Source organism: Pogona vitticeps, chromosome 15, assembly GCF_051106095.1.
Source record: "Pogona vitticeps strain Pit_001003342236 chromosome 15, PviZW2.1, whole genome shotgun sequence".
Classification (NCBI taxonomy): domain Eukaryota; kingdom Metazoa; phylum Chordata; class Lepidosauria; order Squamata; family Agamidae; genus Pogona; species Pogona vitticeps.
Genome location: NC_135797.1, coordinates 9,099,267 through 9,123,508, shown reverse-complemented (window position 1 = coordinate 9,123,508; position 24,242 = coordinate 9,099,267). Strand labels below are relative to the sequence as shown.

Below are 24,242 nucleotides of genomic sequence, written 5' to 3'. Positions count from 1 at the left end.
CTGGCGAGGCAATCGTCTTGCAAGGCACCACTGTACTCTGTGTACACATCTGCTAGATTTGTAGCTTTTTTGGGTACGGAATTTGGATTTTCACAGGGTGGAGCTTTATCTGGGAACCCAAAGTTTTCACAAGTAGCAACCTATACAGTAAGACCCCAACTTAGTGTTCAGGACGTGTTCCAAGAAAATGAAGCACTAGCTTTATCAGTGTTAAATGGAATAATTCAACATTGTGCTGTATGCCAGGAGTTATGGAGGCCTTCTCTACCTCCATTGTGGAGCTGTTACACAGGTCTCCATGTCCACCAGGAGCCCAGTCTACTTCCTTCAGGTAGATAGATCTCTCACTGAGCACCACAAAATGGCTGCCTATGTATGTGGGCTATGATGAATCAGCGCTATAAGGGGCCACGTTGTTATTGGCAGGCTCTTGTTTCTCTTTATTTCATTCGGCCTTTGTTTGTTTTTTCAAGATGGAGAAGGAGGAAGAAGAAGAAACACGGGAGATTCTTCTCCCGGACTGGGAAGGCAGTGGTTCTCACGGTATCACCATCAATCAGACAGAAGAAGGTGTTTTTGTGAAACAGGTTGACCACAACTCGCCTGCTGCCAAAACAGGAGTTGTGAAAGAAGGTCAGTGGGCTACTGTGTATAGTTTTTGGCACACCTTGAAGTTATAAGCTACCTGCAAGGAGTTACTTTTATTAGTAATGAGAGAGTAATGAAGAGTTACAAGTAACACAACTGCCAATACGCCATTACTGTTATTGGTAGTCAGGGTGTAATGCAGTTAGATTTCAAAAATAGCACATGTTGGGATTACGCAATTTTGCTCCTATGTCAGAGTTTTCTAATTCTAAAAGTTGCTCTCAAATGTCATTCTTAGGCATTCTGACAGATTTTTTCCCAGTTCAGTGCTAGGCTTTTTTTCTTTTCTTTAAAGACGAAAAGCAACAAAAATTAATAAGTTATAGGAAAAGATTGCACAGTATTACTGATACCTAGCAAAGTAAATCACACTGGAGTAGGCCCATTGAATCAGTGGGTATTTGGGGATTTCCTGTATGAGTGAATTTACCAGCTCTCCATAGATTCAATGAGCTTACTCCAGTCCCACTTACTATGCTAAGCAACCGGGTTTCAGCTGGTGAATTGCTTCTAAATTGAAAAGCTTGTGTGTTGTATGATGATTTTTAGTGGTCTATAAAGGTATCACCTATTTTTGCATTTGAATGTTACTTGGTTCGGAGCACACAGCTATCCTATACTTCAATGCTTCTAGAAAGCAGCTTTTAAAGCTCTAATGTTTGGCCAGAGAAAAAAGCTATACCTTGAAGATTCTATCTGTCGCTATTGTTTGCTAATAGAGGGCATTGTCTTTATAATAATAACAAAGACTCCTGTGACATGTTGAGACTCACACATTTATTGTGACATAACTTCTAAAAGGTATAGCTATTAATGCTGTGGACATTCTGTAGCTCTTCAGGAGTTCAAAAAAAATTCAGTAAATGGGCTTGAGTGAATTAATATTTTAATGTAATAATAAAAAGCAAAGGCCAGGTTTGTTTTATTCTGTCATTTTTCTTGCCATAGACTCATTTTGTTGCCATGGATTGAAGACCTGTCTATTGGCACTTGCTTTGCAACAGTACTGTGTTCTCATGACTTTTTGCCCTTTGTTTAGCAAATTTGATGACTGCTTTCTTTTCACTACTATAAGCAAAGCAAAGTGTGCTGCTTATATACTGCCTCATAGCTTAAAGCAGTCGCTGGGCAGTTTACAGTTTATTTACGCAGGCTACACATTGCTCCTAACAGCAAGCTGGGTATTCAGTTTGCCAGCCTTGGAAGGCTACGCCAACTTTGAATCAGCTACCTGAACTCAATAGAATCGATCACAGATCGTGAGCAGAGTTTTGATCGCAGTACTGCAGTTTAAGCACTGTGCCACAGGACTCTTATAACAAGTTTAGTTTGAAAAAATTCAAAAAAATATATTTCTCCCTCTCTTTAGAGTTGGTCTGTTTGGGGGAAAAAAGGCGGCAGTTTAAAAAGACTGTTGATTTGATGTCTCTCACATGCAATTATGTCTCTCGCGTGCAATTATGTGCAATTTCAGTTCTGAAAAATCAAGATTAATCGTATAAACACAGTCCTCTCATGACATGCCACAAAGAAATCTATAATTTTAGAGCTATGATTGTGGTTTCACGAGAATGAGATACTGAAATAATTTGATCATTTGGAGTTGAATATAGAATTCCTCCTTGAAATATTTTCTCTCAGTCTACATGTTTTCCCCCTGCAATAGAAAGCTATTTTCTTACTGTATAATGAGGTACAAAATTTATTTTTGACTTGAAAGACGTGCTTGTCAAATATATACCAGAATTTAAATAAGTGCTAAGAGTTAACTCGTAGGACTGCAAATTATTATTATTATTAAACAAATATGTAATTGATACTTGGATTATGACTCCGGAAAGTTGAAACATGAAAGTTAGGAAGAAAGAGCAGAATGAAGAAGTTGTTCTTTAAAAGATAGCTTCAGATGTGGCACTCTGTAGCATGAGTGGAAAAAGGTTATTTATTGTACGCTGTGCCACGTCCTGGCAGCCATCTTGCCAAGTGGTTCATGTGGGCGACAGTCGCACCTCTTGCAAAAGCTCCCAACCTTTGCTACACCATCTTGTGGGGACTCACAACCCTTTTTTAAAAACCTGAACATGTGATGATGCGGTTGCTTCTTTGGGGCCTAAAGGTCTTAATCCAGCCATCCCAGGTTAAGCAGAATGAATTGAGGCCACCGGTTCTGTTTGCCAAAATTATTCGCCATTTAGTGTGCTACTATTATAATTTAAGTCTTAGGGAGAGGAACTTAAAAAATAGGATTCTGTGCCTTTTGTGCCAAAATAAAATACCTCACCTTATCCTTATTCAGGAATGTCTTTAAATGTCCAATTGTCTCAAAATACATCTAGGCTGAGGTACAAGACAAGGTTGCCCCTTATCTCCAGTACTATTTACAATGATAATTGAATTATTGGCACAGATAATTAGAGACGATAAACAGGTTAGAGCGATATATAACCAAGAAAATGGTAAGATAAATTTATTTGCTGATGACACGTTATTAATAGTTAAAAATCCAGTTGAAACAATTGAAAGGCTTAAATTACATTTGAAAGAATTTGAGAGTATAAACGAGGTTAAGGGTAAATTGGGGAAAGTCAGAATGTTTATTGTTAAATCACTCGGATGAGGAGAAAAGAAAAATGAAAATAATATTTGAAGGTAAAATCAGAAATTTTATGAAATATTTAGGGATTAATGTCACTTGGAATTTACAAGAAATAATTAAAATAAACTTGGATAGATTTTAAAAAGAGATTAAAGGAAGGATAAAATAATATCAGAAATTAAAGATTTCATGGTTTGGTAGAGTGGCATTACGTAAAATGAAAATAATTCCTAAATTGAATTTTATATTTTGGATGCTTCCTATAAAGATTACAGAAAAACAACTGAAAGAGTGGCATATAATGATAAATTGTTATTGTAATGGAAATAAATGAGTGAGGATTAATAAAAAATTATGGTATGTTACACAAAAAAAGGGAGGTCTTGGATTACCTAACGTAAAATTATATAGCAAAGCAGCTTAGAGATATCCCAGATATAATTAAGGGTAATAAAAATTTAATCTGGACAGAAATAGAAATGGAGGGTAAACAAGAAAGAGTGGAGGGTATATTGTTTAAAGAAAAAAATGGGAGAAGAGGTTAAAAAGATTAATAATTCTTTCCTTAAAAATATGTTAGAAAATTGGGGAAAAAATTTAGAGGTTTGTTGAGTCCACCGATCTCTCCTCTATTCTCAGGTGGTGGAATTAAAACGTCCAATTATATGACTCTAAAAACTGTGCAGGGAGTGAACCGGATTTTAGTCTTCTTAGGCACGTCTGCCTGCCTTCATGTTTTTGTTGGGACTCCAAGCCCTGTCCGAACCACAACTTATAGACCCCCCTAAAATTGTGCTTCCCTCGGAGAAAGGCTACGCTTGGAAGTTTCATGGCCGACCACCGGCCTTGCTTTCTGAGGGGAAAAGAGGCTGCCATGGTGCTTGTCACCTCCTGGGTCCACAGGCTCTGGAAAGGGCTCTTTGGGGGACCTTTATTTCCCCCAGTGGTAGGGTTGCCAGACGACAGGCAAAAGGAGGACATGTCCTCCTTTTTAGCTTAATGTCCTTCGTCTGGCAGGCAAAGATAAAAACCTTTAAAATGTCAGGCGTTTGCATATTTTATGTTAGAATTTTAGATGGGAGGGGGAGAGGTGGAAGGAAATTTTGGGGGGAAAAGCCTCCATTGAATTGATTTTTATTTTTTAACATGACTTGGTTGGTTCACTAGGAGACATTTATTAGCAGCTATTGTAATAAAATTGTATTGATTGCAGAATGATTCAAATGAAACATTCAATATGTCCTCCTCTGCCCTCTTTTTTCTCTTTCCATGTCCTCCTTTTGGTACCCATGTATCTGGCAACCCTACCCAGTGGGGATGTGGAGGGGCTACCAGGGCCCCCACTGCCTCAGGCATGGGGTAAACATGAGGCTAAATAAAATAAGAACATATGTGAAGGAGGGTGGAATTTTTTCTAGCCCTTCTCTCACCTCTCTGGAAAACTCTGTCCTGAGGTAATTTTTTTCCTCAGTTGTGCTCAATAAACATAGTAGGCCTCAGAGAGGCGAAAAAAGTATCTCTTCCTAGGACGTGTTAGTTTAAATGTCTTTTAAAAAATGGGATAAGTGGGATTTAAAAACAAAACAAAAATCAGTGGAGGGAAAATAGAGACCTCGTGGAGGCATTTAATTCTTACTTCCTTTCACTCCATTTGTGTATTGCCTATTACTGTCTTCTTATTATATTTGTTTTAAATCCTTTAAATTGTTTTCCATTGACTTTTATATTGTTTTTATCATCTCCTACATTGTATTGTTACTTTATTATTCTTCGTATTTTGTTACAGGGACATCGTCAATGTAAACCACTTACATATGTTATTATATTTAGGGATTTATATACAGGTTATAAATAAGCAAATTGACCTGTCAATTACTGTTACTCACAATGCTAAATGACACCTACAATTTCAGGTGTTTGTTTGTTTGTTGATTGATTGATTGAGTGATTGATTTGCCTTTTCTGTGTCCCACTTCTGTAGCTACATGATCTCTGGGCGAGGCACAACAATCAAGCAGCAATGCGTGCATATTTTTTAAAACAACAGAAATTTAGCAGTTGTTAACAGACACAAAAAGCCTATTCTGCTGAGGGAGGAAAAAGCCACACTGAGCTGGTGCCATAAAATAGATAATGTAGGAGTTAACCACAACCTGTAGGGCCAAGCTTTCCAAAACTAGCAAGCTACTGCCAGATATATTGGTATATCTCTGAAAACAAGTTGCTGGATATCAAGCATTGCTTTGTGGGTTTGCAAAAGCATTTTTGTAGTAAAATGGCTGGCTGTAACAACTGCTGCATTTCAGCTGCTGTTTTTCTAAAATGCATACAGGTTGCTCTTTGGTATATCTCTGAAAACAAGCTGATGGAAATCAAGTGTTGTTTTGTGGGTTGCCAAAGCCATCTTGTTGGCAGCTGAAGAGAGACAGGATGAAATAAGTACGGGAACAGGAATATGTAGTCCTCCGGATATTATTGGACTTAAGTTGTCATCTGCTGCAGCCACTGTAGCTGATGATGAAAAGTGATGGGAGTTGAGGACCATCAACATTTGAAAACCATGTATTCCCTATCCTGGCCTAAGCCATCTCATCTTGCAGGGCTATTTTAATCTTTAATATTTCCATGTCTTTCTTTTCCCCAGGGGATCAGATAGTGAGTGCCACAATTTACTTTGACAACTTGCAGTCCGGGGAAGTTACAGAGCTCCTTAAAAATGTAGGCCACCACACAGTGGGCCTTCGGCTACAGAGGAAAGGCGACCGGTCTCCATTGCCAGGACAGTCTTGGTCCCATGATGTGTTTACCCCGAAAAGTCCAGAGGTTGTTCTGGTGAGTTTACAGCAACAAAGGTGTCCTTCCTCGGGTGTTATTAGAAAGAAATTGAATGGGATGCTTAAGGAACTTGGAAGGAATGAGACAATCTCAAGCAGTCTTGGGCTTTGACCATAAAGGACACCAGAGGGAATTTTTATTGAAATTAAGATGGCATTCAATGCAGCTCTGTCTCTATCGGTAGGCAAGGGCTTCAAAAAGGAAGAGGCTGGCAGATGGCCGTTGCAGTCCTTTGGCTGCTCCTTCTGAATGTCCCAACGATGGCACTTTCTTGGAGGACAGAATTTTTATGCACCACTTAGCCTAATCCATTAGTCTCTTGTAACTGGCCCACTGTCCTCAGATGTAATTGAGGACACACTTCCATCATCAGTACTGGAGTATTTAGTTAGTAAACCAGTCAACTTCTGTGTAAGGATTGGGAAAGGGGCAGTGTCCTGTCCTTCATGCAGCAGAATTATTTTAGGGGTGGTCCTGAGTGTTCAATAAGGCAATTGGAGGCAGATACTCATAACATTAGTTATGAAAAGAGGACCTGATTCTCATGAAGGTGGTCAGCCTGTGCCAAGATGGGACAACTTGAGATTATTGACTAGAACTCATAGAACTATAATAAAACTACAAAGCAGATCTAATTTTACTATGATTGCTGTTGTTTGTTCTGTTCAGCATAGATGTTAAATCTGCATTGAGATAATATTTGGTAGTAAGCAGCCATTCCTTTTCTGTTCCAGAGCGGAGATGATGAAGATTACAGACGGATTTATACGACAAAAATTAAGCCTCGCCTTAAATCAGAAGATGGTATGGAAGTGGAACACACAGGAACCCAGAGCAGAACAATCACGGTCACCAAGAGAGTTACTGCTTACACAGTTGATGTCACAGGACCTGAAAGTGCCAAAGAGATTGACATAACCAGTCCAGAGTTTAAAATCAAGATTCCAAAACATGAACATACCCATGTTTCAAAAGCAGAGATTGAAACAGAACCTGGGAAAACTGTCATCAAGATACCACATATGGATTTGTCAGGGAGAACTAGCCAAGTAAGAGACTCCCATGTTGGGAAGAGGGAACCTTCTGAAGTTACATCTTCTGGACCAACTGTTGAATCACCGTCAAAGAAGCTGGAATTTGGCGTTCCTGGTATTCATGTAGATGCTGGTATTCATGTTACAAGGCCTGAAATAAATGGGAAAACAGGGGATATAGACTTAAAAGCAGGGGTTCCAGATATCTCAGGTCCTAAAATACAAGGTGATGTGGGAGGGTTGCAAGCGGATTTGTCACTACCATTCTCCAAGGGTCCTTCTGTTGGTATTTCAGTCCCCCAAATTCAAGGTGAAAGTAAAGGAAATATCACATTTCCTTCAATGAAAATGCCTAAATTTGGTATATCAATTCCAGTTTCTGATGTTGAAGTCCCTCAACTTGATACAGCTGCACCTTCAGTTACAATCAAAAGCTCTGAAATCACACCGCCGCAAATAGATATAAAAGGACTGAACCTGAAAGATGGGGTGAAAATGACCTCTCCAACTTTGGAAGGCCCCAAGGTGGATATCAAAGGGCCAAAAGTGGATTTTGGGGCTCCAGATGTTGGACTTGAAGGGAGTGAAGGAAAAATCAAAATTCCACACATGAAACTTCCTAAGTTTTCTGCATCAAGCCCTGCTGTGGATGTGACTGTTCCAGAAGGGAAAGTTGACATTTCAGGGCCTCAAGTGGTTATGCAAGCGCCAGATGTGACTCTTGAAGCACAAACGAAAGGACACAAATTTGGCAAGCCTGAAATATTTGGTCAGACACCTAAAATTTCTATGTCAGACGTTGATTTAAACCTCAAGGGCCCTAAAGTGAAAGGAGCTGCTGATATTTCAGGGCCAAAGATGGAAAGTGCCTTGAAAGGACCTGGCATGGGCATTAAGGGGCCCAGACTAGATATCGAAGTTCCCAATGTTGACCTCAAAGGTAGTTTGGAAGGTCCAAAAGTCTCAGTGCCTTCTTTGAAAACATCTCCAGTAAAAGTAGATATGCCAGATGTGAAGGGGATGATAGGAAAGGCTGATGTGGATGTTTCTGTGCCAAAGGTAGAAGGTGGTATCAAGGGACCTCAGGTTGATATCACAGGCCCTAAAATAGACACAACTGCACCCAGCTTTGGCATCAAAGGACTTGGAGGGCAACTGAAGGGTCCCCAAATCAAGACTCCACAAATATCCATACCTGACATTGACCTGAACTTGAAAGGTCCCAAAATCAAAGGTGATATAGGTGATGCATCCATTCCGAAAGTGGAAGGAGAATTAAAAGGCCCAGGGGTTGACATCAAAGGTCCCAAACTGGATGTCACTGCCCCAGATGTAGAACTTCATGGACCAGAACTCAAAATGCCCAAAATGAAAATGCCTAAATTTGGAGTGCCTGGCTTTAAAACTGAAGGTCCTGATGTAGACATCAGTATTCCAAAGGGAAGTGTTGGCATTTCTGGTCCCAAGGTTGACATTGAAGCTCCCAGTGTGGACATCAAAGGCCCAGCGGGACAGCTAAAGGGCCCCCATGTCAAAATGCCAGAAGTACATGTCAAGACTCCTCAAATATCCATACCAGACATCGACCTAAACCTGAAAGGCCCGAAAATCAAGGGAGACGTGGATGTTTCCATTCCTAAAATGGAAGGAGAATTAAAAGGCCCAGCTGTTGACATCAAGGGTCCCAAAGTGGACATCAGTGCACCGGACGTTGAACTTCATGGCCCAGAACTCAAAATGCCAAAACTGAAAATGCCCAAATTCGGCATGCCAGGGTTCAAAGCAGAGGTTCCAGATGTAGACATCAGTCTTCCGAAGGGCAACATTGACATTTCATCTCCAAAGGTAGAGATAGAAGGACCAGAAGAAAAAATTAAAGGTCCCACATTCAAGATGCCCCAAGTGCCTGATGTGGATCTGAAGGGGCCCACACTTAAAGGTAACATCAATGTTTCTGTGCCAGAGGTGGAAAGTGCTTTCAGAGGACCCCAGGTGGATATCAAAGGCTCTAAAATGGACTTCCCTGAACCTGGCATTGACATAAAAGGCACTGGAGCACAACTCAAAGGTCTTCATGTAAAGACTCCACAAATATCCATACCTGACATTGATCTGAACTTGAAAGGCCCCAGGGTCAAAGGAGACATAGATGTTTCCATTCCAAAAGTGGAAGGAGAATTAAAAGGCTCAGGTGTCAACATCAGCAGTCCCAAACTGGATGTCAGTGCCCCAGATGTAGAACTTCATGGACCAGAACTCAAAATGCCCAAAATGAAAATGCCTAAATTTGGAGTTCCTGGCTTGAAAGCTGAAGGTCCTGATGTAGATGCCAGTCTTCCAAAGGGAAGTGTTGACATTTCAGGTCCAAAGGTGGGCATTGACGCTCCCAGTGTAGGCATCAAAGGTCCAGCAGGACAACTGAAAGGTCCTCATGTCAAGATGCCAGAAGTACATGTCAAGACTCCTCAAATATCCATACCAGACATCGACCTGAACCTGAAGGGCCCGAAAATCAAGGGAGACATGGATGTTTCCATTCCAAAAATGGAAGGAGAATTAAAAGGCCCAGCTGTTGACATCAAGGGTCCCAAAATGGACATCAGTGCACCGGATGTTGAACTTCATGGCCCAGAACTCAAAATGCCAAAAATGAAAATGCCCAAATTCAGCATGCCAGGGTTCAAAGCAGATGTACCTGATGTAGACATCAGTCTTCCAAAGGGCAGCGTTGAAATTTCAGGTCCAAATGTAGACATAGAAGCTCCCAGTGTGGGCATCAAAGGTCCAGCAGGACAACTGAAAGGTCCTCATGTCAAGATGCCAGATGTACATGTCAAGACTCCTCAAATATCCATGCCAGACATCGACCTGAACCTGAAAGGCCCCAAAGTCAAGGGAGACATGGATGTTTCCATTCCAAAAATGAAAGGAGAATTAAAAGGCCCAGCTGTTGACATCAAGGGTCCCAAAATGGACATCAGTGCACCGGATGTTGAACTTCATGGCCCAGAACTCAAAATGCCAAAACTGAAAATGCCCAAATTCGGCATGCCAGGGTTCAAAGCAGATGTCCCTGATGTAGATGTCAGTCTTCCAAAAGGAAGCATTGACATTTCAGGTCCAAAAGTAGATGTAGAAGTTCCCAGTGTGGACATCAAAGGGCCAACAGGACAGCTAAAAGGCCCCCATGTCAAGATGCCAGAAGTACATGTCAAGACTCCTCAAATATCCATGCCAGACATCGACCTGAACCTGAAAGGTCCCAGAGTCAAGGGAGATGTAGATGTTTCCCTCCCAAAAGTTGAAGGAGGATTAAAGGGCCCAGCTGTTGACATCAAGGGTCCCAAGATGGACGTCAGTGCTCCAGATGTTGAACTTCATGGCCCAGAACTCAAGATGCCAAAAATGAAAATGCCCAAATTCAGCATGCCAGGGTTCAAAGCAGATGTCCCTGATGTAGATGTCAGTCTTCCAAAGGGCAGTGTTGACATTTCAGGTCCAAAGGTAGACATAGAAGCACCTGGAGTGGACATTGAGGGGCCAGAAGGCAAAATTAAAGGTCCAAGATTCAAAATGCCTGAAATGCATATGAAAACACCTAAAATATCCATGCCAGACATTGATCTGAATCTAAAAGGGCCCAAATTCAAAGGAGATGTGGATGTTTCTAGACCAAAGATAGGAGGTGAACTCAAAGGTCCTCATGTTGACATTGAAGGTCCTAAATTGGATGTTGATATTCCTGATGTAGAGATGGAAGGTCCTGAAGGAAAAATTAAAGGTTCTAAATTCAAGATGCCCAAGCTAAATATTAAAGGCCCTAAAATATCCATGCCAGATGTAGACCTGGACCTAAAAGTCCCCAAAATGAAAGGTGAAATGGATGTGACTGTTCCGGAGATTGAGGGTGATTTGAAAGGACCACGTATTGATGTCAAGAGTCCGAAGCTTGATGTGGATCTCCCGGATGTTGATCTTGAAGGTCCAGATGCCAAGTTGAAGATGCCAAAAATGAAGTTACCAAAGTTTGAGATGCCTGGCTTCAAAGGTCCTGATGTTGATGTGAGCCTTCCCAAAGGAGACCTTGAAGTTTCAGGACCAAAACTGGATATTGATATGCCCAATGTAGACATTGAATGTCCAGAAGGAAAAGTTAAAGGACCTAAATTCAAAATGCCAGAGATGCATTTCAAAACACCCAAAATCTCCATGCCCGATATTGATCTGAACTTGAAGGGACCCAAGGTGAAAGGAGATGTTGAAGTGTCTGTCCCAAAATTAGAAGGAGAATTGACGGGTCCGCAAATAGATATCAAGGCCCCTACAGTAGATGTGAGTGGCCCTGATGTTGATCTCAAGAGTGAGGGGAAGCTGAAAATGCCAAAATTGAAGATGCCACATTTTAGTGCCACAGGACCCAAAGTTGAAGGCCCCGATGTAGATCTCAGCTTCCCAAAAGGAGATGTAGATTTTGAAGCTCCTGAATTGGATATTGAAGGTCCTGATGCAAAACTGAAAGGTTCAAAATTTAAGATGCCCAAACTAAATATTAAAGCACCTAAAATCTCCATGCCTGATGTAGACTTACATCTCAGAGGCCCTGGAGCAAGAGGCGAAATGGATGTAACTGTTCCAAATCTTGAAGGAAATATCAAGGGCCCCAAAGTAGACATTGAAGCACCTGATGTTGAAATTGAGGGTCCAGAAGGAAAGTGGAAAGGCCCTAAATTCAAGATGCCTGAAATGAACATCAAGGCTCCAAAGATCTCCATGCCCGACATTGATCTGAACCTGAAAGGCCCTAAAATGAAAGGAGATGTGGATGTCTCCTTGCCAAAGGTTGAAGGTGATTTGAAAGGACCAGAAATAGACATCAGAGGTCCTAAACTGGACATTGAGGCTCCAGATGTTGACCTTCATGGGCCAGAAGGAAAACTGAAAATGCCCAAGTTCAAGATGCCCAAGTTTGGAATGCCTGGATTCAAAGGAGAAGGACCCGATGTGGATGTAAGTCTCCCCAAAGCAGAGCTGGATGTTTCCCTTCCCAAAGTTGACGTTGAAGCACCCAGCCTGGACATTGAAGGTCCTGAAAGAAAACTGAGAGGGCCCAAGTTTAAGATGCCCGAAATGCATATCAAAGCTCCAAAGATCTCCATGCCAGATATTGATTTGAACCTGAAGGGGCCTAAACTGAAGGGGGATGTTGACGTGTCAGTTCCAAAACTGGAAGGTGACCTCAGAGGCCCAGATATTGATCTCAAGGGTCCTAAAGTGGATATTGAAGCACCTGATGTTGAGATTGAAGGTCCTGATGGAAAGTGGAAAGGCCCCAAGTTCAAGATGCCAGATATGCACTTCAAAGCACCCAAAATCTCCATGCCGGACTTTGATTTGAACTTGAAAGGTCCTAAAGTGAAAGGAGATGTGGATGTCTCTGTGCCAAAGTTGGAAGGTGATCTGAAGGCCCCTGATCTTGATATCACAGGACCAAAGCTAGATCTTGATGTTCCTGATGTTGAGCTTGAAGGTCCCGAGGGAAAGTGGAAAGGGCCTAAATTTAAGATGCCAGACATGCACTTCAAAGCACCCAAAATTTCCATGCCTGATGTGGATTTCAACCTGAAAGGGCCCAAGATGAAAGGAGATGTAGACCTTTCTGCTCCCAGCCTAGAAGGTGATTTGAAAGCACCAGACATTGACATCAGAGGTCCTAAACTGGACATTGAGGTTCCAGATGTTGACCTTCACGGGCCAGAAGGAAAACTGAAAATGCCCAAGTTCAAGATGCCCAAGTTTGGAATGCCTGGATTCAAAGGAGAAGGACCCGATGTGGATGTAAGCCTCCCCAAAGCAGAGCTGGACGTTTCCCTTCCCAAAGTTGACATTGAAGCACCCAGCCTGGACGTTGAAGGTCCTGAAGGAAAACTGAAAGGGCCCAAGTTTAAGATGCCCGAAATGCATATCAAAGCTCCAAAGATCTCCATGCCAGATATTGATTTGAACCTGAAAGGGCCTAAACTGAAGGGGGATGTTGACGTGTCAGTTCCAAAACTGGAAGGTGACCTCAGAGGCCCAGATGTTGATCTCAAGGGTCCTAAAGTGGACATTGAAGCACCTGATGTTGAGATTGAAGGTCCTGATGGAAAGTGGAAAGGCCCCAAGTTCAAGATGCCAGATATGCACTTCAAAGCACCCAAAATCTCCATGCCGGACTTTGATTTGAACTTGAAAGGTCCTAAAGTGAAAGGAGATGTGGATGTTTCTGTGCCAAAGTTGGAAGGTGATCTGAAGGCCCCTGATCTTGATATCAAAGGACCAAAACTAGATGTTGATGTTCCTGATGTTGAGCTTGAAGGTCCCGAGGGAAAGTGGAAAGGGCCTAAATTTAAGATGCCAGACATGCACTTCAAAGCACCCAAAATTTCCATGCCTGATGTGGATTTCAACCTGAAAGGGCCCAAGATGAAAGGAGATGTAGACCTTTCTGCTCCCAGCCTAGAAGGTGATTTGAAAGCACCAGACATTGACATCAGAGGTCCTAAAATGGACATTGAGGCTCCAGATGTTGACCTTCATGGGCCAGAAGGAAAACTGAAAATGCCCAAGTTCAAGATGCCCAAGTTTGGAATGCCTGGATTCAAAGGAGAAGGACCCGATGTGGATGTAAGCCTCCCCAAAGCAGAGCTGGACGTTTCCCTTCCCAAAGTTGACGTTGAAGCTCCCAGCCTGGACGTTGAAGGTCCTGAAGGAAAACTGAAAGGGCCCAAGTTTAAGATGCCCGAAATGCATATCAAAGCTCCAAAGATCTCCATGCCAGATATTGATTTGAACCTGAAAGGGCCTAAACTGAAGGGGGATGTTGACGTGTCGGTTCCAAAACTGGAAGGTGACCTCAGAGGCCCAGATGTTGATCTCAAGGGTCCTAAAGTGGACATTGAAGCACCTGATGTTGAGATTGAAGGTCCTGATGGAAAGTGGAAAGGCCCCAAGTTCAAGATGCCAGATATGCACTTCAAAGCACCCAAAATCTCCATGCCGGACTTTGATTTGAACTTGAAAGGTCCTAAAGTGAAAGGAGATGTGGATGTCTCTGTGCCAAAGTTGGAAGGTGATCTGAAGGCTCCTGATCTTGATATCACAGGACCAAAACTAGATGTTGATGTTCCTGATGTTGAGCTTGAAGGTCCCGAGGGAAAGTGGAAAGGGCCTAAATTTAAGATGCCGGACATGCACTTCAAAGCACCCAAAATTTCCATGCCTGATGTGGATTTCAACCTGAAAGGGCCCAAGATGAAAGGAGATGTAGACCTTTCTGCTCCCAGCCTAGAAGGTGATTTGAAAGGACCAGACATTGACATCAGAGGTCCTAAAATGGACATTGAGGTTCCAGATGTTGACCTTCATGGGCCAGAAGGAAAACTGAAAATGCCCAAGTTCAAGATGCCCAAGTTTGGAATGCCTGGATTCAAAGGAGAAGGACCCGATGTGGATGTAAGCCTCCCCAAAGCAGAGCTGGACGTTTCCCTTCCCAAAGTTGACGTTGAAGCACCCAGCCTGGACGTTGAAGGTCCTGAAGGAAAACTGAAAGGGCCCAAGTTTAAGATGCCCGAAATGCATATCAAAGCTCCAAAGATCTCCATGCCAGATATTGATTTGAACCTGAAGGGGCCCAAACTAAAAGGGGATGTTGACGTGTCAGTTCCAAAACTGGAAGGTGACCTCAGAGGCCCAGATGTTGATCTCAAGGGTCCTAAAGTGGACATTGAAGCACCTGATGTTGAGATTGAAGGTCCTGATGGAAAGTGGAAAGGCCCCAAGTTCAAGATGCCAGATATGCACTTCAAAGCACCCAAAATCTCCATGCCGGACTTTGATTTGAACTTGAAAGGTCCTAAAGTGAAAGGAGATGTAGATGTTTCTGTGCCAAAGTTGGAAGGTGATCTGAAGGCCCCTGATCTTGATATCAAAGGACCAAAACTAGATGTTGATGTTCCTGATGTTGAGCTTGAAGGTCCCGAGGGAAAGTGGAAAGGGCCTAAATTTAAGATGCCTGAAATGCACATCAAGGCACCCAAGATCTCCATGCCAGATGTTGACTTGAACCTGAAGGGCCCCAAACTGAAAGGAGATGTGGATGTTTCAGTGCCAGAGGTTGAAGGTGAATTGACAGGACCCAACATTGACATCAGAGGCCCAAAAGTGGACATTGACGCACCCGATCTTGAGCTTCATGGTCCTGAAGGCAAGCTGAAACTGCCCAAATTCAAAATGCCCAAATTTGGAATGCCTGGTTTCAAAGCAGAAGGCCCTGAACTAGATGTCAATCTTCCAAAGGGGGACATTGATGTATCTGCTCCAAAGGTAGACCTTGAAGGTCCTGAATTTGATATTGAAGGTCCAGAAGGCAAGATTAAAGGTCCTAAGTTCAAGATGCCTGAAATGCACATCAAGGCACCCAAGATCTCCATGCCAGATGTTGACTTGAACCTGAAGGGCCCCAAACTGAAAGGGGATGTGGATGTTTCATTGCCAAAAGTTGAAGGTGAATTGAAAGGACCCAACATTGACATCAGAAGCCCGAAAGTGGACATCGACACACCAGACCTTGAGCTTCATGGTCCTGAAGGCAAGCTGAAAATGCCCAAATTTAAAATGCCCAAATTTGGAATGCCTGGCTTTAAAGGAGAAGGCCCTTCAATGGATGTGAACTTACCCAAGGGTGAGGTAGATATTTCTGCTCCCAAATTAGACATTGAAACTCCTGATTTGGAAATAGAAGGCCCTGAAGGAAAATTAAAAGGCCCCAAGATTAAGAAGCCTGAAATGCATTTTAATGTCCCCAAAATTTCGATGCCTGATATTGACTTAAATTTGAAAGGTCCAAAATTAAAAGGCGACATAGAAGGTGACATCAAAGGTCCTAATGTTGAACTGAAAGGGCCAGACATTGATGTGGAGGCACCAAAAATAGATATTGAAGCAAAGCCAAAGAAGTCAAGATTTAAGCTTCCCAAATTCAATTTTTCTGGGCCAAAGGTTCATACCCCAGAGGTTGATGTGAAACTTAAGAAACCAGATATTGATGTGTCAGGTCCAAAAATTGATGTTCAAGGTCCAGATGTTGACATTCAGGGAAAAGCAAAAGGTTCTAAATTTAAAATGCCCTCCTTGAACATCTCATCACCAAAAGTTTCAATGCCTGATGTGGAATTAAACTTAAAAGGACCTAAATTAAAAGGAGACCTTGATGTTTCTGCTCCAAGCCTGGAAGGAGATCTTAAAGCTCCTGACATTGAAGTCAAAGGCCCCAAATTGGACATTGATGTTCCAGATGTTGACCTGCATGGACCAGAGGCCAAACTAAAAATGCCCAAGTTTAAGATGCCTAAATTTGGAATTCCAGGAATCAAAGCAGAGGGACCTGATGTGGATGTAGATCTTCCCAAAGCAGACATTGAACTATCAGGCCCCAAATTGGACATTGAAGCCCCTGACATCGAAGTAGAAGGCCCCGAGGGCAAGATGAAGGGCCCCAAATTTAAAATGCCTGAAATGAATATTAATCTTCCCAAAATGTCAATGCCAGATGTAGACTTAAATTTAAAAGGCCCTAAACTAAAAGGAGGTGTTGATATTTCTACTCCAAAACTGGAAGGTGACCTGAAAGGTCCAAATGTTGAGATCAAGGGTCCAAAAGTAGATGTTGATATTCCAGATGTTGAGATTGAAGTCCCAGAAGGAAAACTGAAGGGGCCCAAATTTAAAATGCCAGACATGCACTTTAAAACCCCTAAAATCTCCATGCCAGATTTCGACATGAACCTAAAAGGCCCTAAAGTAAAAGGAGATGTAGATGTTTCAGTTCCAAAGCTGGAAGGTGACTTGAAAGCTCCAGACATAGACATCAAAGGCCCAAAATTGGATGTTGATATCCCAGATGTTGATATAGAAGGGCCTGATGGAAAACTCAAAGGACCTAAGTTCAGGATGCCTGAAATGCATTTTAAAGCTCCCAAAATCTCCATGCCAGACTTTGACATTAATTTAAAAGGCCCCAAAGTAAAGGGGGACATGGATGTGTCTGTACCAAAATTGGAAGGGGATCTAAAAGGCCTTGAAGCTGACATCAAAGGTCCAAAACTAGATGTAGATGTTCCAGATGTTGAAATTGAAGGCCCAGAAGGAAAGTGGAAAGGCCCTAAATTCAAGATGCCTGAAATGAACATCAAGGCTCCAAAGATCTCCATGCCCGACATTGATCTGAACCTGAAAGGCCCTAAAATGAAAGGAGATGTGGATGTCTCCTTGCCAAAGGTTGAAGGTGATTTGAAAGGACCAGAAATAGACATCAGAGGTCCTAAACTGGACATTGAGGCTCCAGATGTTGACCTTCATGGGCCAGAAGGAAAACTGAAAATGCCCAAGTTCAAGATGCCCAAGTTTGGAATGCCTGGATTCAAAGGAGAAGGACCCGATGTGGATGTAAGCCTCCCCAAAGCAGAGCTGGACGTTTCCCTTCCCAAAGTTGACATTGAAGCACCCAGCCTGGACGTTGAAGGTCCTGAAGGAAAACTGAAAGGGCCCAAGTTTAAGATGCCCGAAATGCATATCAAAGCTCCAAAGATCTCCATGCCAGATATTGATTTGAACCTGAAAGGGCCTAAACTGAAGGGGGATGTTGACGTGTCAGTTCCAAAACTGGAAGGTGACCTCAGAGGCCCAGATGTTGATCTCAAGGGTCCTAAAGTGGATATTGAAGCACCTGATGTTGAGATTGAAGGTCCTGATGGAAAGTGGAAAGGCCCCAAGTTCAAGATGCCAGATATGCAATTCAAAGCACCCAAAATCTCCATGCCGGACTTTGATTTGAACTTGAAAGGTCCTAAAGTGAAAGGAGATGTGGATGTCTCTGTGCCAAAGTTGGAAGGTGATCTGAAGGCCCCTGATCTTGATATCACAGGACCAAAGCTAGATCTTGATGTTCCTGATGTTGAGCTTGAAGGTCCCGAGGGAAAGTGGAAAGGGCCTAAATTTAAGATGCCAGACATGCACTTCAAAGCACCCAAAATTTCCATGCCTGATGTGGATTTCAATCTGAAAGGGCCCAAGATGAAAGGAGATGTAGACCTTTCTGCTCCCAGCCTAGAAGGTGATTTGAAAGCACCAGACATTGACATCAGAGGTCCTAAAATGGACATTGAGGTTCCAGATGTTGACCTTCACGGGCCAGAAGGAAAACTGAAAATGCCCAAGTTCAAGATGCCCAAGTTTGGAATGCCTGGATTCAAAGGAGAAGGACCCGATGTGGATGTAAGCCTCCCCAAAGCAGAGCTGGACGTTTCCCTTCCCAAAGTTGACATTGAAGCACCCAGCCTGGACGTTGAAGGTCCTGAAGGAAAACTGAAAGGGCCCAAGTTTAAGATGCCCGAAATGCATATCAAAGCTCCAAAGATCTCCATGCCAGATATTGATTTGAACCTGAAAGGGCCTAAACTGAAGGGGGATGTTGACGTGTCAGTTCCAAAACTGGAAGGTGACCTCAGAGGCCCAGATGTTGATCTCAAGGGTCCTAAAGTGGATATTGAAGCACCTGATGTTGAGATTGAAGGTCCTGATGGAAAGTGGAAAGGCCCCAAGTTCAAGATGCCAGATATGCACTTCAAAGCACCCAAAATCTCCATGCCGGACTTTGATTTGAACTTGAAAGGTCCTAAAGTGAAAGGAGATGTGGATGTTTCTGTGCCAAAGTTGGAAGGTGATCTGAAGGCCCCTGATCTTGATATCAAAGGACCAAAACTAGATGTTGATGTTCCTGATGTTGAGCTTGAAGGTCCCGAGGGAAAGTGGAAAGGGCCTAAATTTAAGATGCCAGACATGCACTTCAAAGCACCCAAAATTTCCATGCCTGATGTGGATTTCAACCTGAAAGGGCCCAAGATGAAAGGAGATGTAGACCTTTCTGCTCCCAGCCTAGAAGGTGATTTGAAAGGACCAGACATTGACATCAGAGGACCTAAATTGGACATTGAGGCTCCAGATGTTGACCTTCATGGGCCAGAAGGAAAACTGAAAATGCCCAAGTTCAAGATGCCCAAATTTGGAATGCCTGGATTCAAAGGAGAAGGACCCGATGTGGATGTAAGCCTCCCCAAAGCTGAGCTGGACGTTTCCCTTCCCAAAGTTGACATTGAAGCACCCAGCCTGGACGTTGAAGGTCCTGAAGGAAAACTGAAAGGGCCCAAGTTTAAGATGCCCGAAATGCATATCAAAGCTCCAAAGATCTCCATGCCAGATATTGATTTGAACCTGAAGGGGCCTAAACTGAAGGGGGATGTTGACGTGTCGGTTCCAAAACTGGAAGGTGATCTCAGAGGCCCAGATGTTGATCTCAAGGGTCCTAAAGTGGATATTGAAGCACCTGATGTTGAGATTGAAGGTCCTGATGGAAAGTGGAAAGGCCCCAAGTTCAAGATGCCAGATATGCACTTCAAAGCACCCAAAATCTCCATGCCGGACTTTGATTTGAACTTGAAAGGTCCTAAAGTGAAAGGAGATGTGGATGTCTCTGTGCCAAAGTTGGAAGGTGATCTGAAGGCCCCTGATCTTGATATCAAAGGACCAAAACTAGATGTTGATGTTCCTGATGTTGAGCTTGAAGGTCCCGAGGGAAAGTGGAAAGGGCCTAAATTTAAGATGCCGGACATGCACTTCAAAGCACCCAAAATTTCCATGCCTGATGTAGATCTTAATCTGAAAGGGCCTCACATGAAAGGGGACGTGGATATTTCTGGACCAAAACTTGAAGGAGATCTGAAAGCTCCTGAAATTGATATCAAAGGCCCGAAGTTGGACGTGGAGGCTCCTGAAGTTGATATTCATGGTCCTGATGGGAAAGTAAAGTTCCCAAAAATGAAGCTACCCAAATTTGGCATGCCTGGTTTCAAAGGAGAAGGACCTCATGTGGATGCAAATCTACCCAAAGGAGAATTAGAATTATCAGGCCCAAAAGTCAACATTGAAGGCCCCAACTTGGACATTGAAGGACCAGGAGGGGAGCTGAAGGGTCCTAAGGTCACCATGCCTGAGATGCATTTCAAGACACCAAAAATATCCATGCCAGAGATTGATTTAAATCTAAAGGGACACAAAGTTAAAGGCGACGTTGATGTCTCCATTCCCAAGGGCAACTTAAAAAGCCCAGAGATTGATGTCCAAGTACCAGGAATTGAAGTTAAAGCTCCAGAGATCAACTTGGAATGTCCAGAAGCAAATATTGAAGGGCCGGAAGGAAATGTTAAACTCCCCAAATTTAAGATGCCAAAATTTGGGTTTGGTGGAAAAAGCCCCAAGGCAGATGTGAAATCTCCAACCCTGGATGTCACCCTTCCAGAAGGTGAACTGAATGTTGAATCCCCTGACATTGCCATTTCTGGGAAAGGGAAGAAAAGCAAGTTTAAAATGCCGAAAATCCATATGAGTGGACCGAAAATTAAAGGCAAGAAGCCTGGCTTTGATGTGAGTGGAGAGGTAGATGCAAGTGTGAAATCTCCAGATTTGGAAGGAAGTGTCTCTGTCCCTGAAGCAACACTGAAAGGGGATGTTAACATCAAGTCACCCAAGGGAAAATCTGTTTTTGGGAAACTCTCTTTTCCTGATGTTGAGTTTGATATAAAATCACCTATGTTCAAGGCGGATGCTTCTTTGCCTAAAGTGGAAGGAGAAATCAAGACACCAGAAATAGATGTTTCAATGCCAAGTATCAAAGCACCAAGTCTTGACGTTACAGTTCCCACCGCAAGTGCCAGTTTGCCTGACGTTAACGTTGGCGGTCCTGACATCAGCCTTAAGAAACCAAAATTCAACCTTTCAGGTGGAAGTGTTGACCTGGCTGGTCCCAAATTGGAAGGAGATCTTAGAGCACCCAGCATCAATGCCAATGTTAGTACTCCTGACATCAGCCTGAAAGGTCCATCAGCGAACTTACCATCTGTGGACCTTTCTGCTCCTTCCATCTCAGCCCCTGATCTTGATGTTAACTTGAGAGGACCAAAGCTAAAAGGTGATGTTGACCTCCCCACAGCAGAACTGCAAGGCCCAGAAGGAAAGCTGAAGTTCCCAAAATTTAGCTTTCCAAAAATTGGGAAACCGGGCGTGAAACTAGAGGTTGCTGATGTGGATTTTCAAGGACAGTTGCCCCCTGCAGGCATCAAGGTGTCAGCCCCAAGTATTGAAGGAGGTGCAAGTGTTCCTGCAGTGGATGTAAGCTTGAAAGGACCAAAATTAGGAGGAGACCTGGGTCTTTCGGGCGATGTCAAAGGTCCAAAGATTGGATTTGGCACACCAGGGGTTGATGTTGGCAGTTTTGAAGGAAAGCTGAACATGCCCAAGTCTTCAGGCCTCAATGTCAATGTGAATGCGCCAGACCTCGATGTGAAAGGGCCGACAGTGAAAATGCCCTCTGGGGGAGGTATTTCTGCACCTGATTTTGATGTGAATCTGAAAGGACCAAAGATTGAAGGAGATCTTGGCATTTCTGGTAGCATTACGTCCCCCAAGGTGGCTGTTGAGGTACCCAGTGTTAACATGGACGGTTCTGGAGTTGGAGTCAAACTTCCTTGCATGAAACTTCCCCAGTTTGGCATCTCTGCCCCTCAAGGTGAAGGAATGAGTATTTCAGGACCACAGATCAAAGGACCTGAAGTGGATTTCAGAGGGCCTAACATATCTTCCCCAGACTTTGATATGAATGTGAAAGGACCAAGTTTGAAAGGAGATGCTCAGATTGCTGGTGACATGAAAGGTCAGCAGATCAGAGTGGAAGCCCCAGGGGTGAAAATGTCTGGCATGGGCCTGGATGCAGCTGCTACTGGTGTTGGTTTGAAAGGGCCTTCACTCAGTGCATCCGCGCCAAAAGTTTCTGGAACAGACTTTGATGTCAGTTTGAAAGGGCCTAAAATCAAAGGTCTTGATATTTCCGGAGATGTCAAAACTCCAGAGTTAAGTGCTAACATTGAAGGCGGAGGAAGCTTTCAGGTTTCTGGACCAAAAATAGGGGGTGATCTCAAAGGTCCTAAGTTGGAGATCAAAGGTCCTTCCGTTGGAGTGAATGTTCCACAAGGCCATTTAGAAAGCCCGTACGGGAAAGTGTCATTCCCCAAAATGAAAATACCCAAGTTTGTGGTTTCAGGGCAGGAGCTAACTGGGAGGGAAGTTGGGGTTGATGTCGAGTTCCCTCAAGCACCACAAGCGAGCCTCCATGGTGGGACCGTAAATGTCGAACTGGAAGAGCCTGATATTAAGCTTAAGAAATCTAAAATAAAAATGCCAAAGTTTGCTTTCTCAAAACCTAAAGTCAAAGGCAGTGTGGGTTCCCCTGAAGTCTCCGCATCCGTTTCGGGAGGCGAAGGTGAGCTAAAGGCAAGTCTAGGTTCCTTGGAAGGGGATGTGGATGTAGGTGAAGGGTCTGCCTCTCCAAAAGGGATGTTCTCCTTCTTTAAGACCAAAAAGTCGCGGCACCGCTCATCGTCCTTCAGTGATGAGCATTCATCCCATTCAACGCCAACCGGCACGCTGGAGCATGAGGGAGACAAGGGCAAGCATGCCAAACTTAAATTTGGTACCTTTGGTGGGATAGGTTCAAAAACTAAAGGCTCCTATGAGGTAACAGGAAGTGATGATGAAACAGGGAAGACGCAGGGAAGTGGGGCGCTACTCGCATCCAAGTCCCGTCTGTCATCCTCTTCGAGTAACGACAGTGGGACTAAAGCCGGTTTACGAATGCCGGCAGTAGAGTTGACGGTAGCGAAGAAGAAAGAATAAAATGGAGGATTCTCATGTACATAGCATCTCTGTATATATCTCCCTCTGTGTGTATATAAATTTTCTAGCTCAAAATGCTCAGCAATAAAACAGGCGATGCCCTGTGGAACAGTAGGCCTTAACCACAAAACAACTACTGTTTGACTGTGATGGGGGAAGCGTCCACCAACATGATTCTGTCCTCACTAGATATATATATATATATATATCCGACAGACGCTGGTACAGTTGGGCTAAGGTCCCAAACTGGGGCAGGACAAGGCTAGATGCCTAATAATATGTAGAATGCACCGTCTTGTTTCCCACAGGTGGCTGTAAGAACTGTTGTGCCGAATGTTTAAAAAAAACAACAGCGCATACTCACCAGAAAGTTGCTTTCCTAACTCACCTTTATCATTCTGAATGATTCATAAGTATCATTTGTACTGGGGCTATTGCTGAGAGAGGAGCCGTTGTATTGATTAATCAGTGCAAGAGGAAGTATGGAATTATGTGATATTTAAAGCCGTGCCATAAGGAAGATGGGTGTACAGTTACTTGGACGTATTTTGGAAGTTTTCTCTTTTCGGGCTTTGGGATTGCGCTTTTTTTACGCTGAGAGCTTTAGGTTTACTTCGGCAAGCTTTTAAAAAATATATATAAATATAATTTTCAATTTTGATGAATATCCAGTGTTGATCTATGAAAATGTGTCCATTTTAGCTACTTTTCCTGCTTTTATCTGCAAGGAGGATTAAAATTGTTCTCATTGAAAAAGTAGATGTATTAAAAAGGAAAGACACTGTAAAAATATATGTATATAGATACAACTGAGATATGCCAGAATGGAAGGTTCACAATAGGTCTTGCTTTACATTGCCTCAGAAAAGACAGACTTTGAATTAGTTCACTAAGGGACAAAAAAAACATTTTAATAAATTTAATAAATAAATTCAATTTATGTATATAGGTTTTGCTTGGTTAAAGAACATTACCCTTAAATAAACTGAAAACGATTTTATATTTGTGGCATCATCTTAGTTGTCTCCATATATTATTTTTATACAGTGGGACAAAAGGTCTCTTAGCCGTGGAGCAAAAAAAAAGTTTGGATAATAATGTTATTCCTTCTTGACCCACGGATGCTATTTGTTAATTTTTTTTAACAAATGTATCTTAGTTTTAAATAAAACAAAACCATACAAAGAAAATCCTTTCAGCACTTTAATGGCAAATTAATTGAGAATGTATGGAGAATGACCTTGTAAAATGCAAATAAACTGTTTATTAACCTTTTTTGTCTGCAGCATTTTTTCTTCTGCAAGGTTCTG

The 24,242-nt window shown here is 42.8% G+C and overlaps 1 protein-coding gene across 3 annotated transcripts in view; it reads left to right on the top strand.

Annotated features, from left to right (window-relative positions):
- Positions 1 to 24,207, top strand: part of AHNAK (AHNAK nucleoprotein) — a 76,222-nt gene extending 52,015 nt beyond the window's left edge. For all 3 annotated transcript variants that reach the window (XM_072984451.2, XM_072984452.2, XM_078382023.1), the window contains exons 3-5: positions 474 to 633; positions 5,889 to 6,076; positions 6,814 to 24,207. In XM_072984451.2, coding sequence (XP_072840552.2) covers positions 474 to 633; positions 5,889 to 6,076; positions 6,814 to 22,932 — 16,467 coding nt within the window. In that variant the 3' untranslated portion in view covers positions 22,933 to 24,207. The remainder of the gene's footprint in view (positions 1 to 473; positions 634 to 5,888; positions 6,077 to 6,813) is intronic.
- Positions 24,208 to 24,242: the final 35 nt, after the last annotated feature.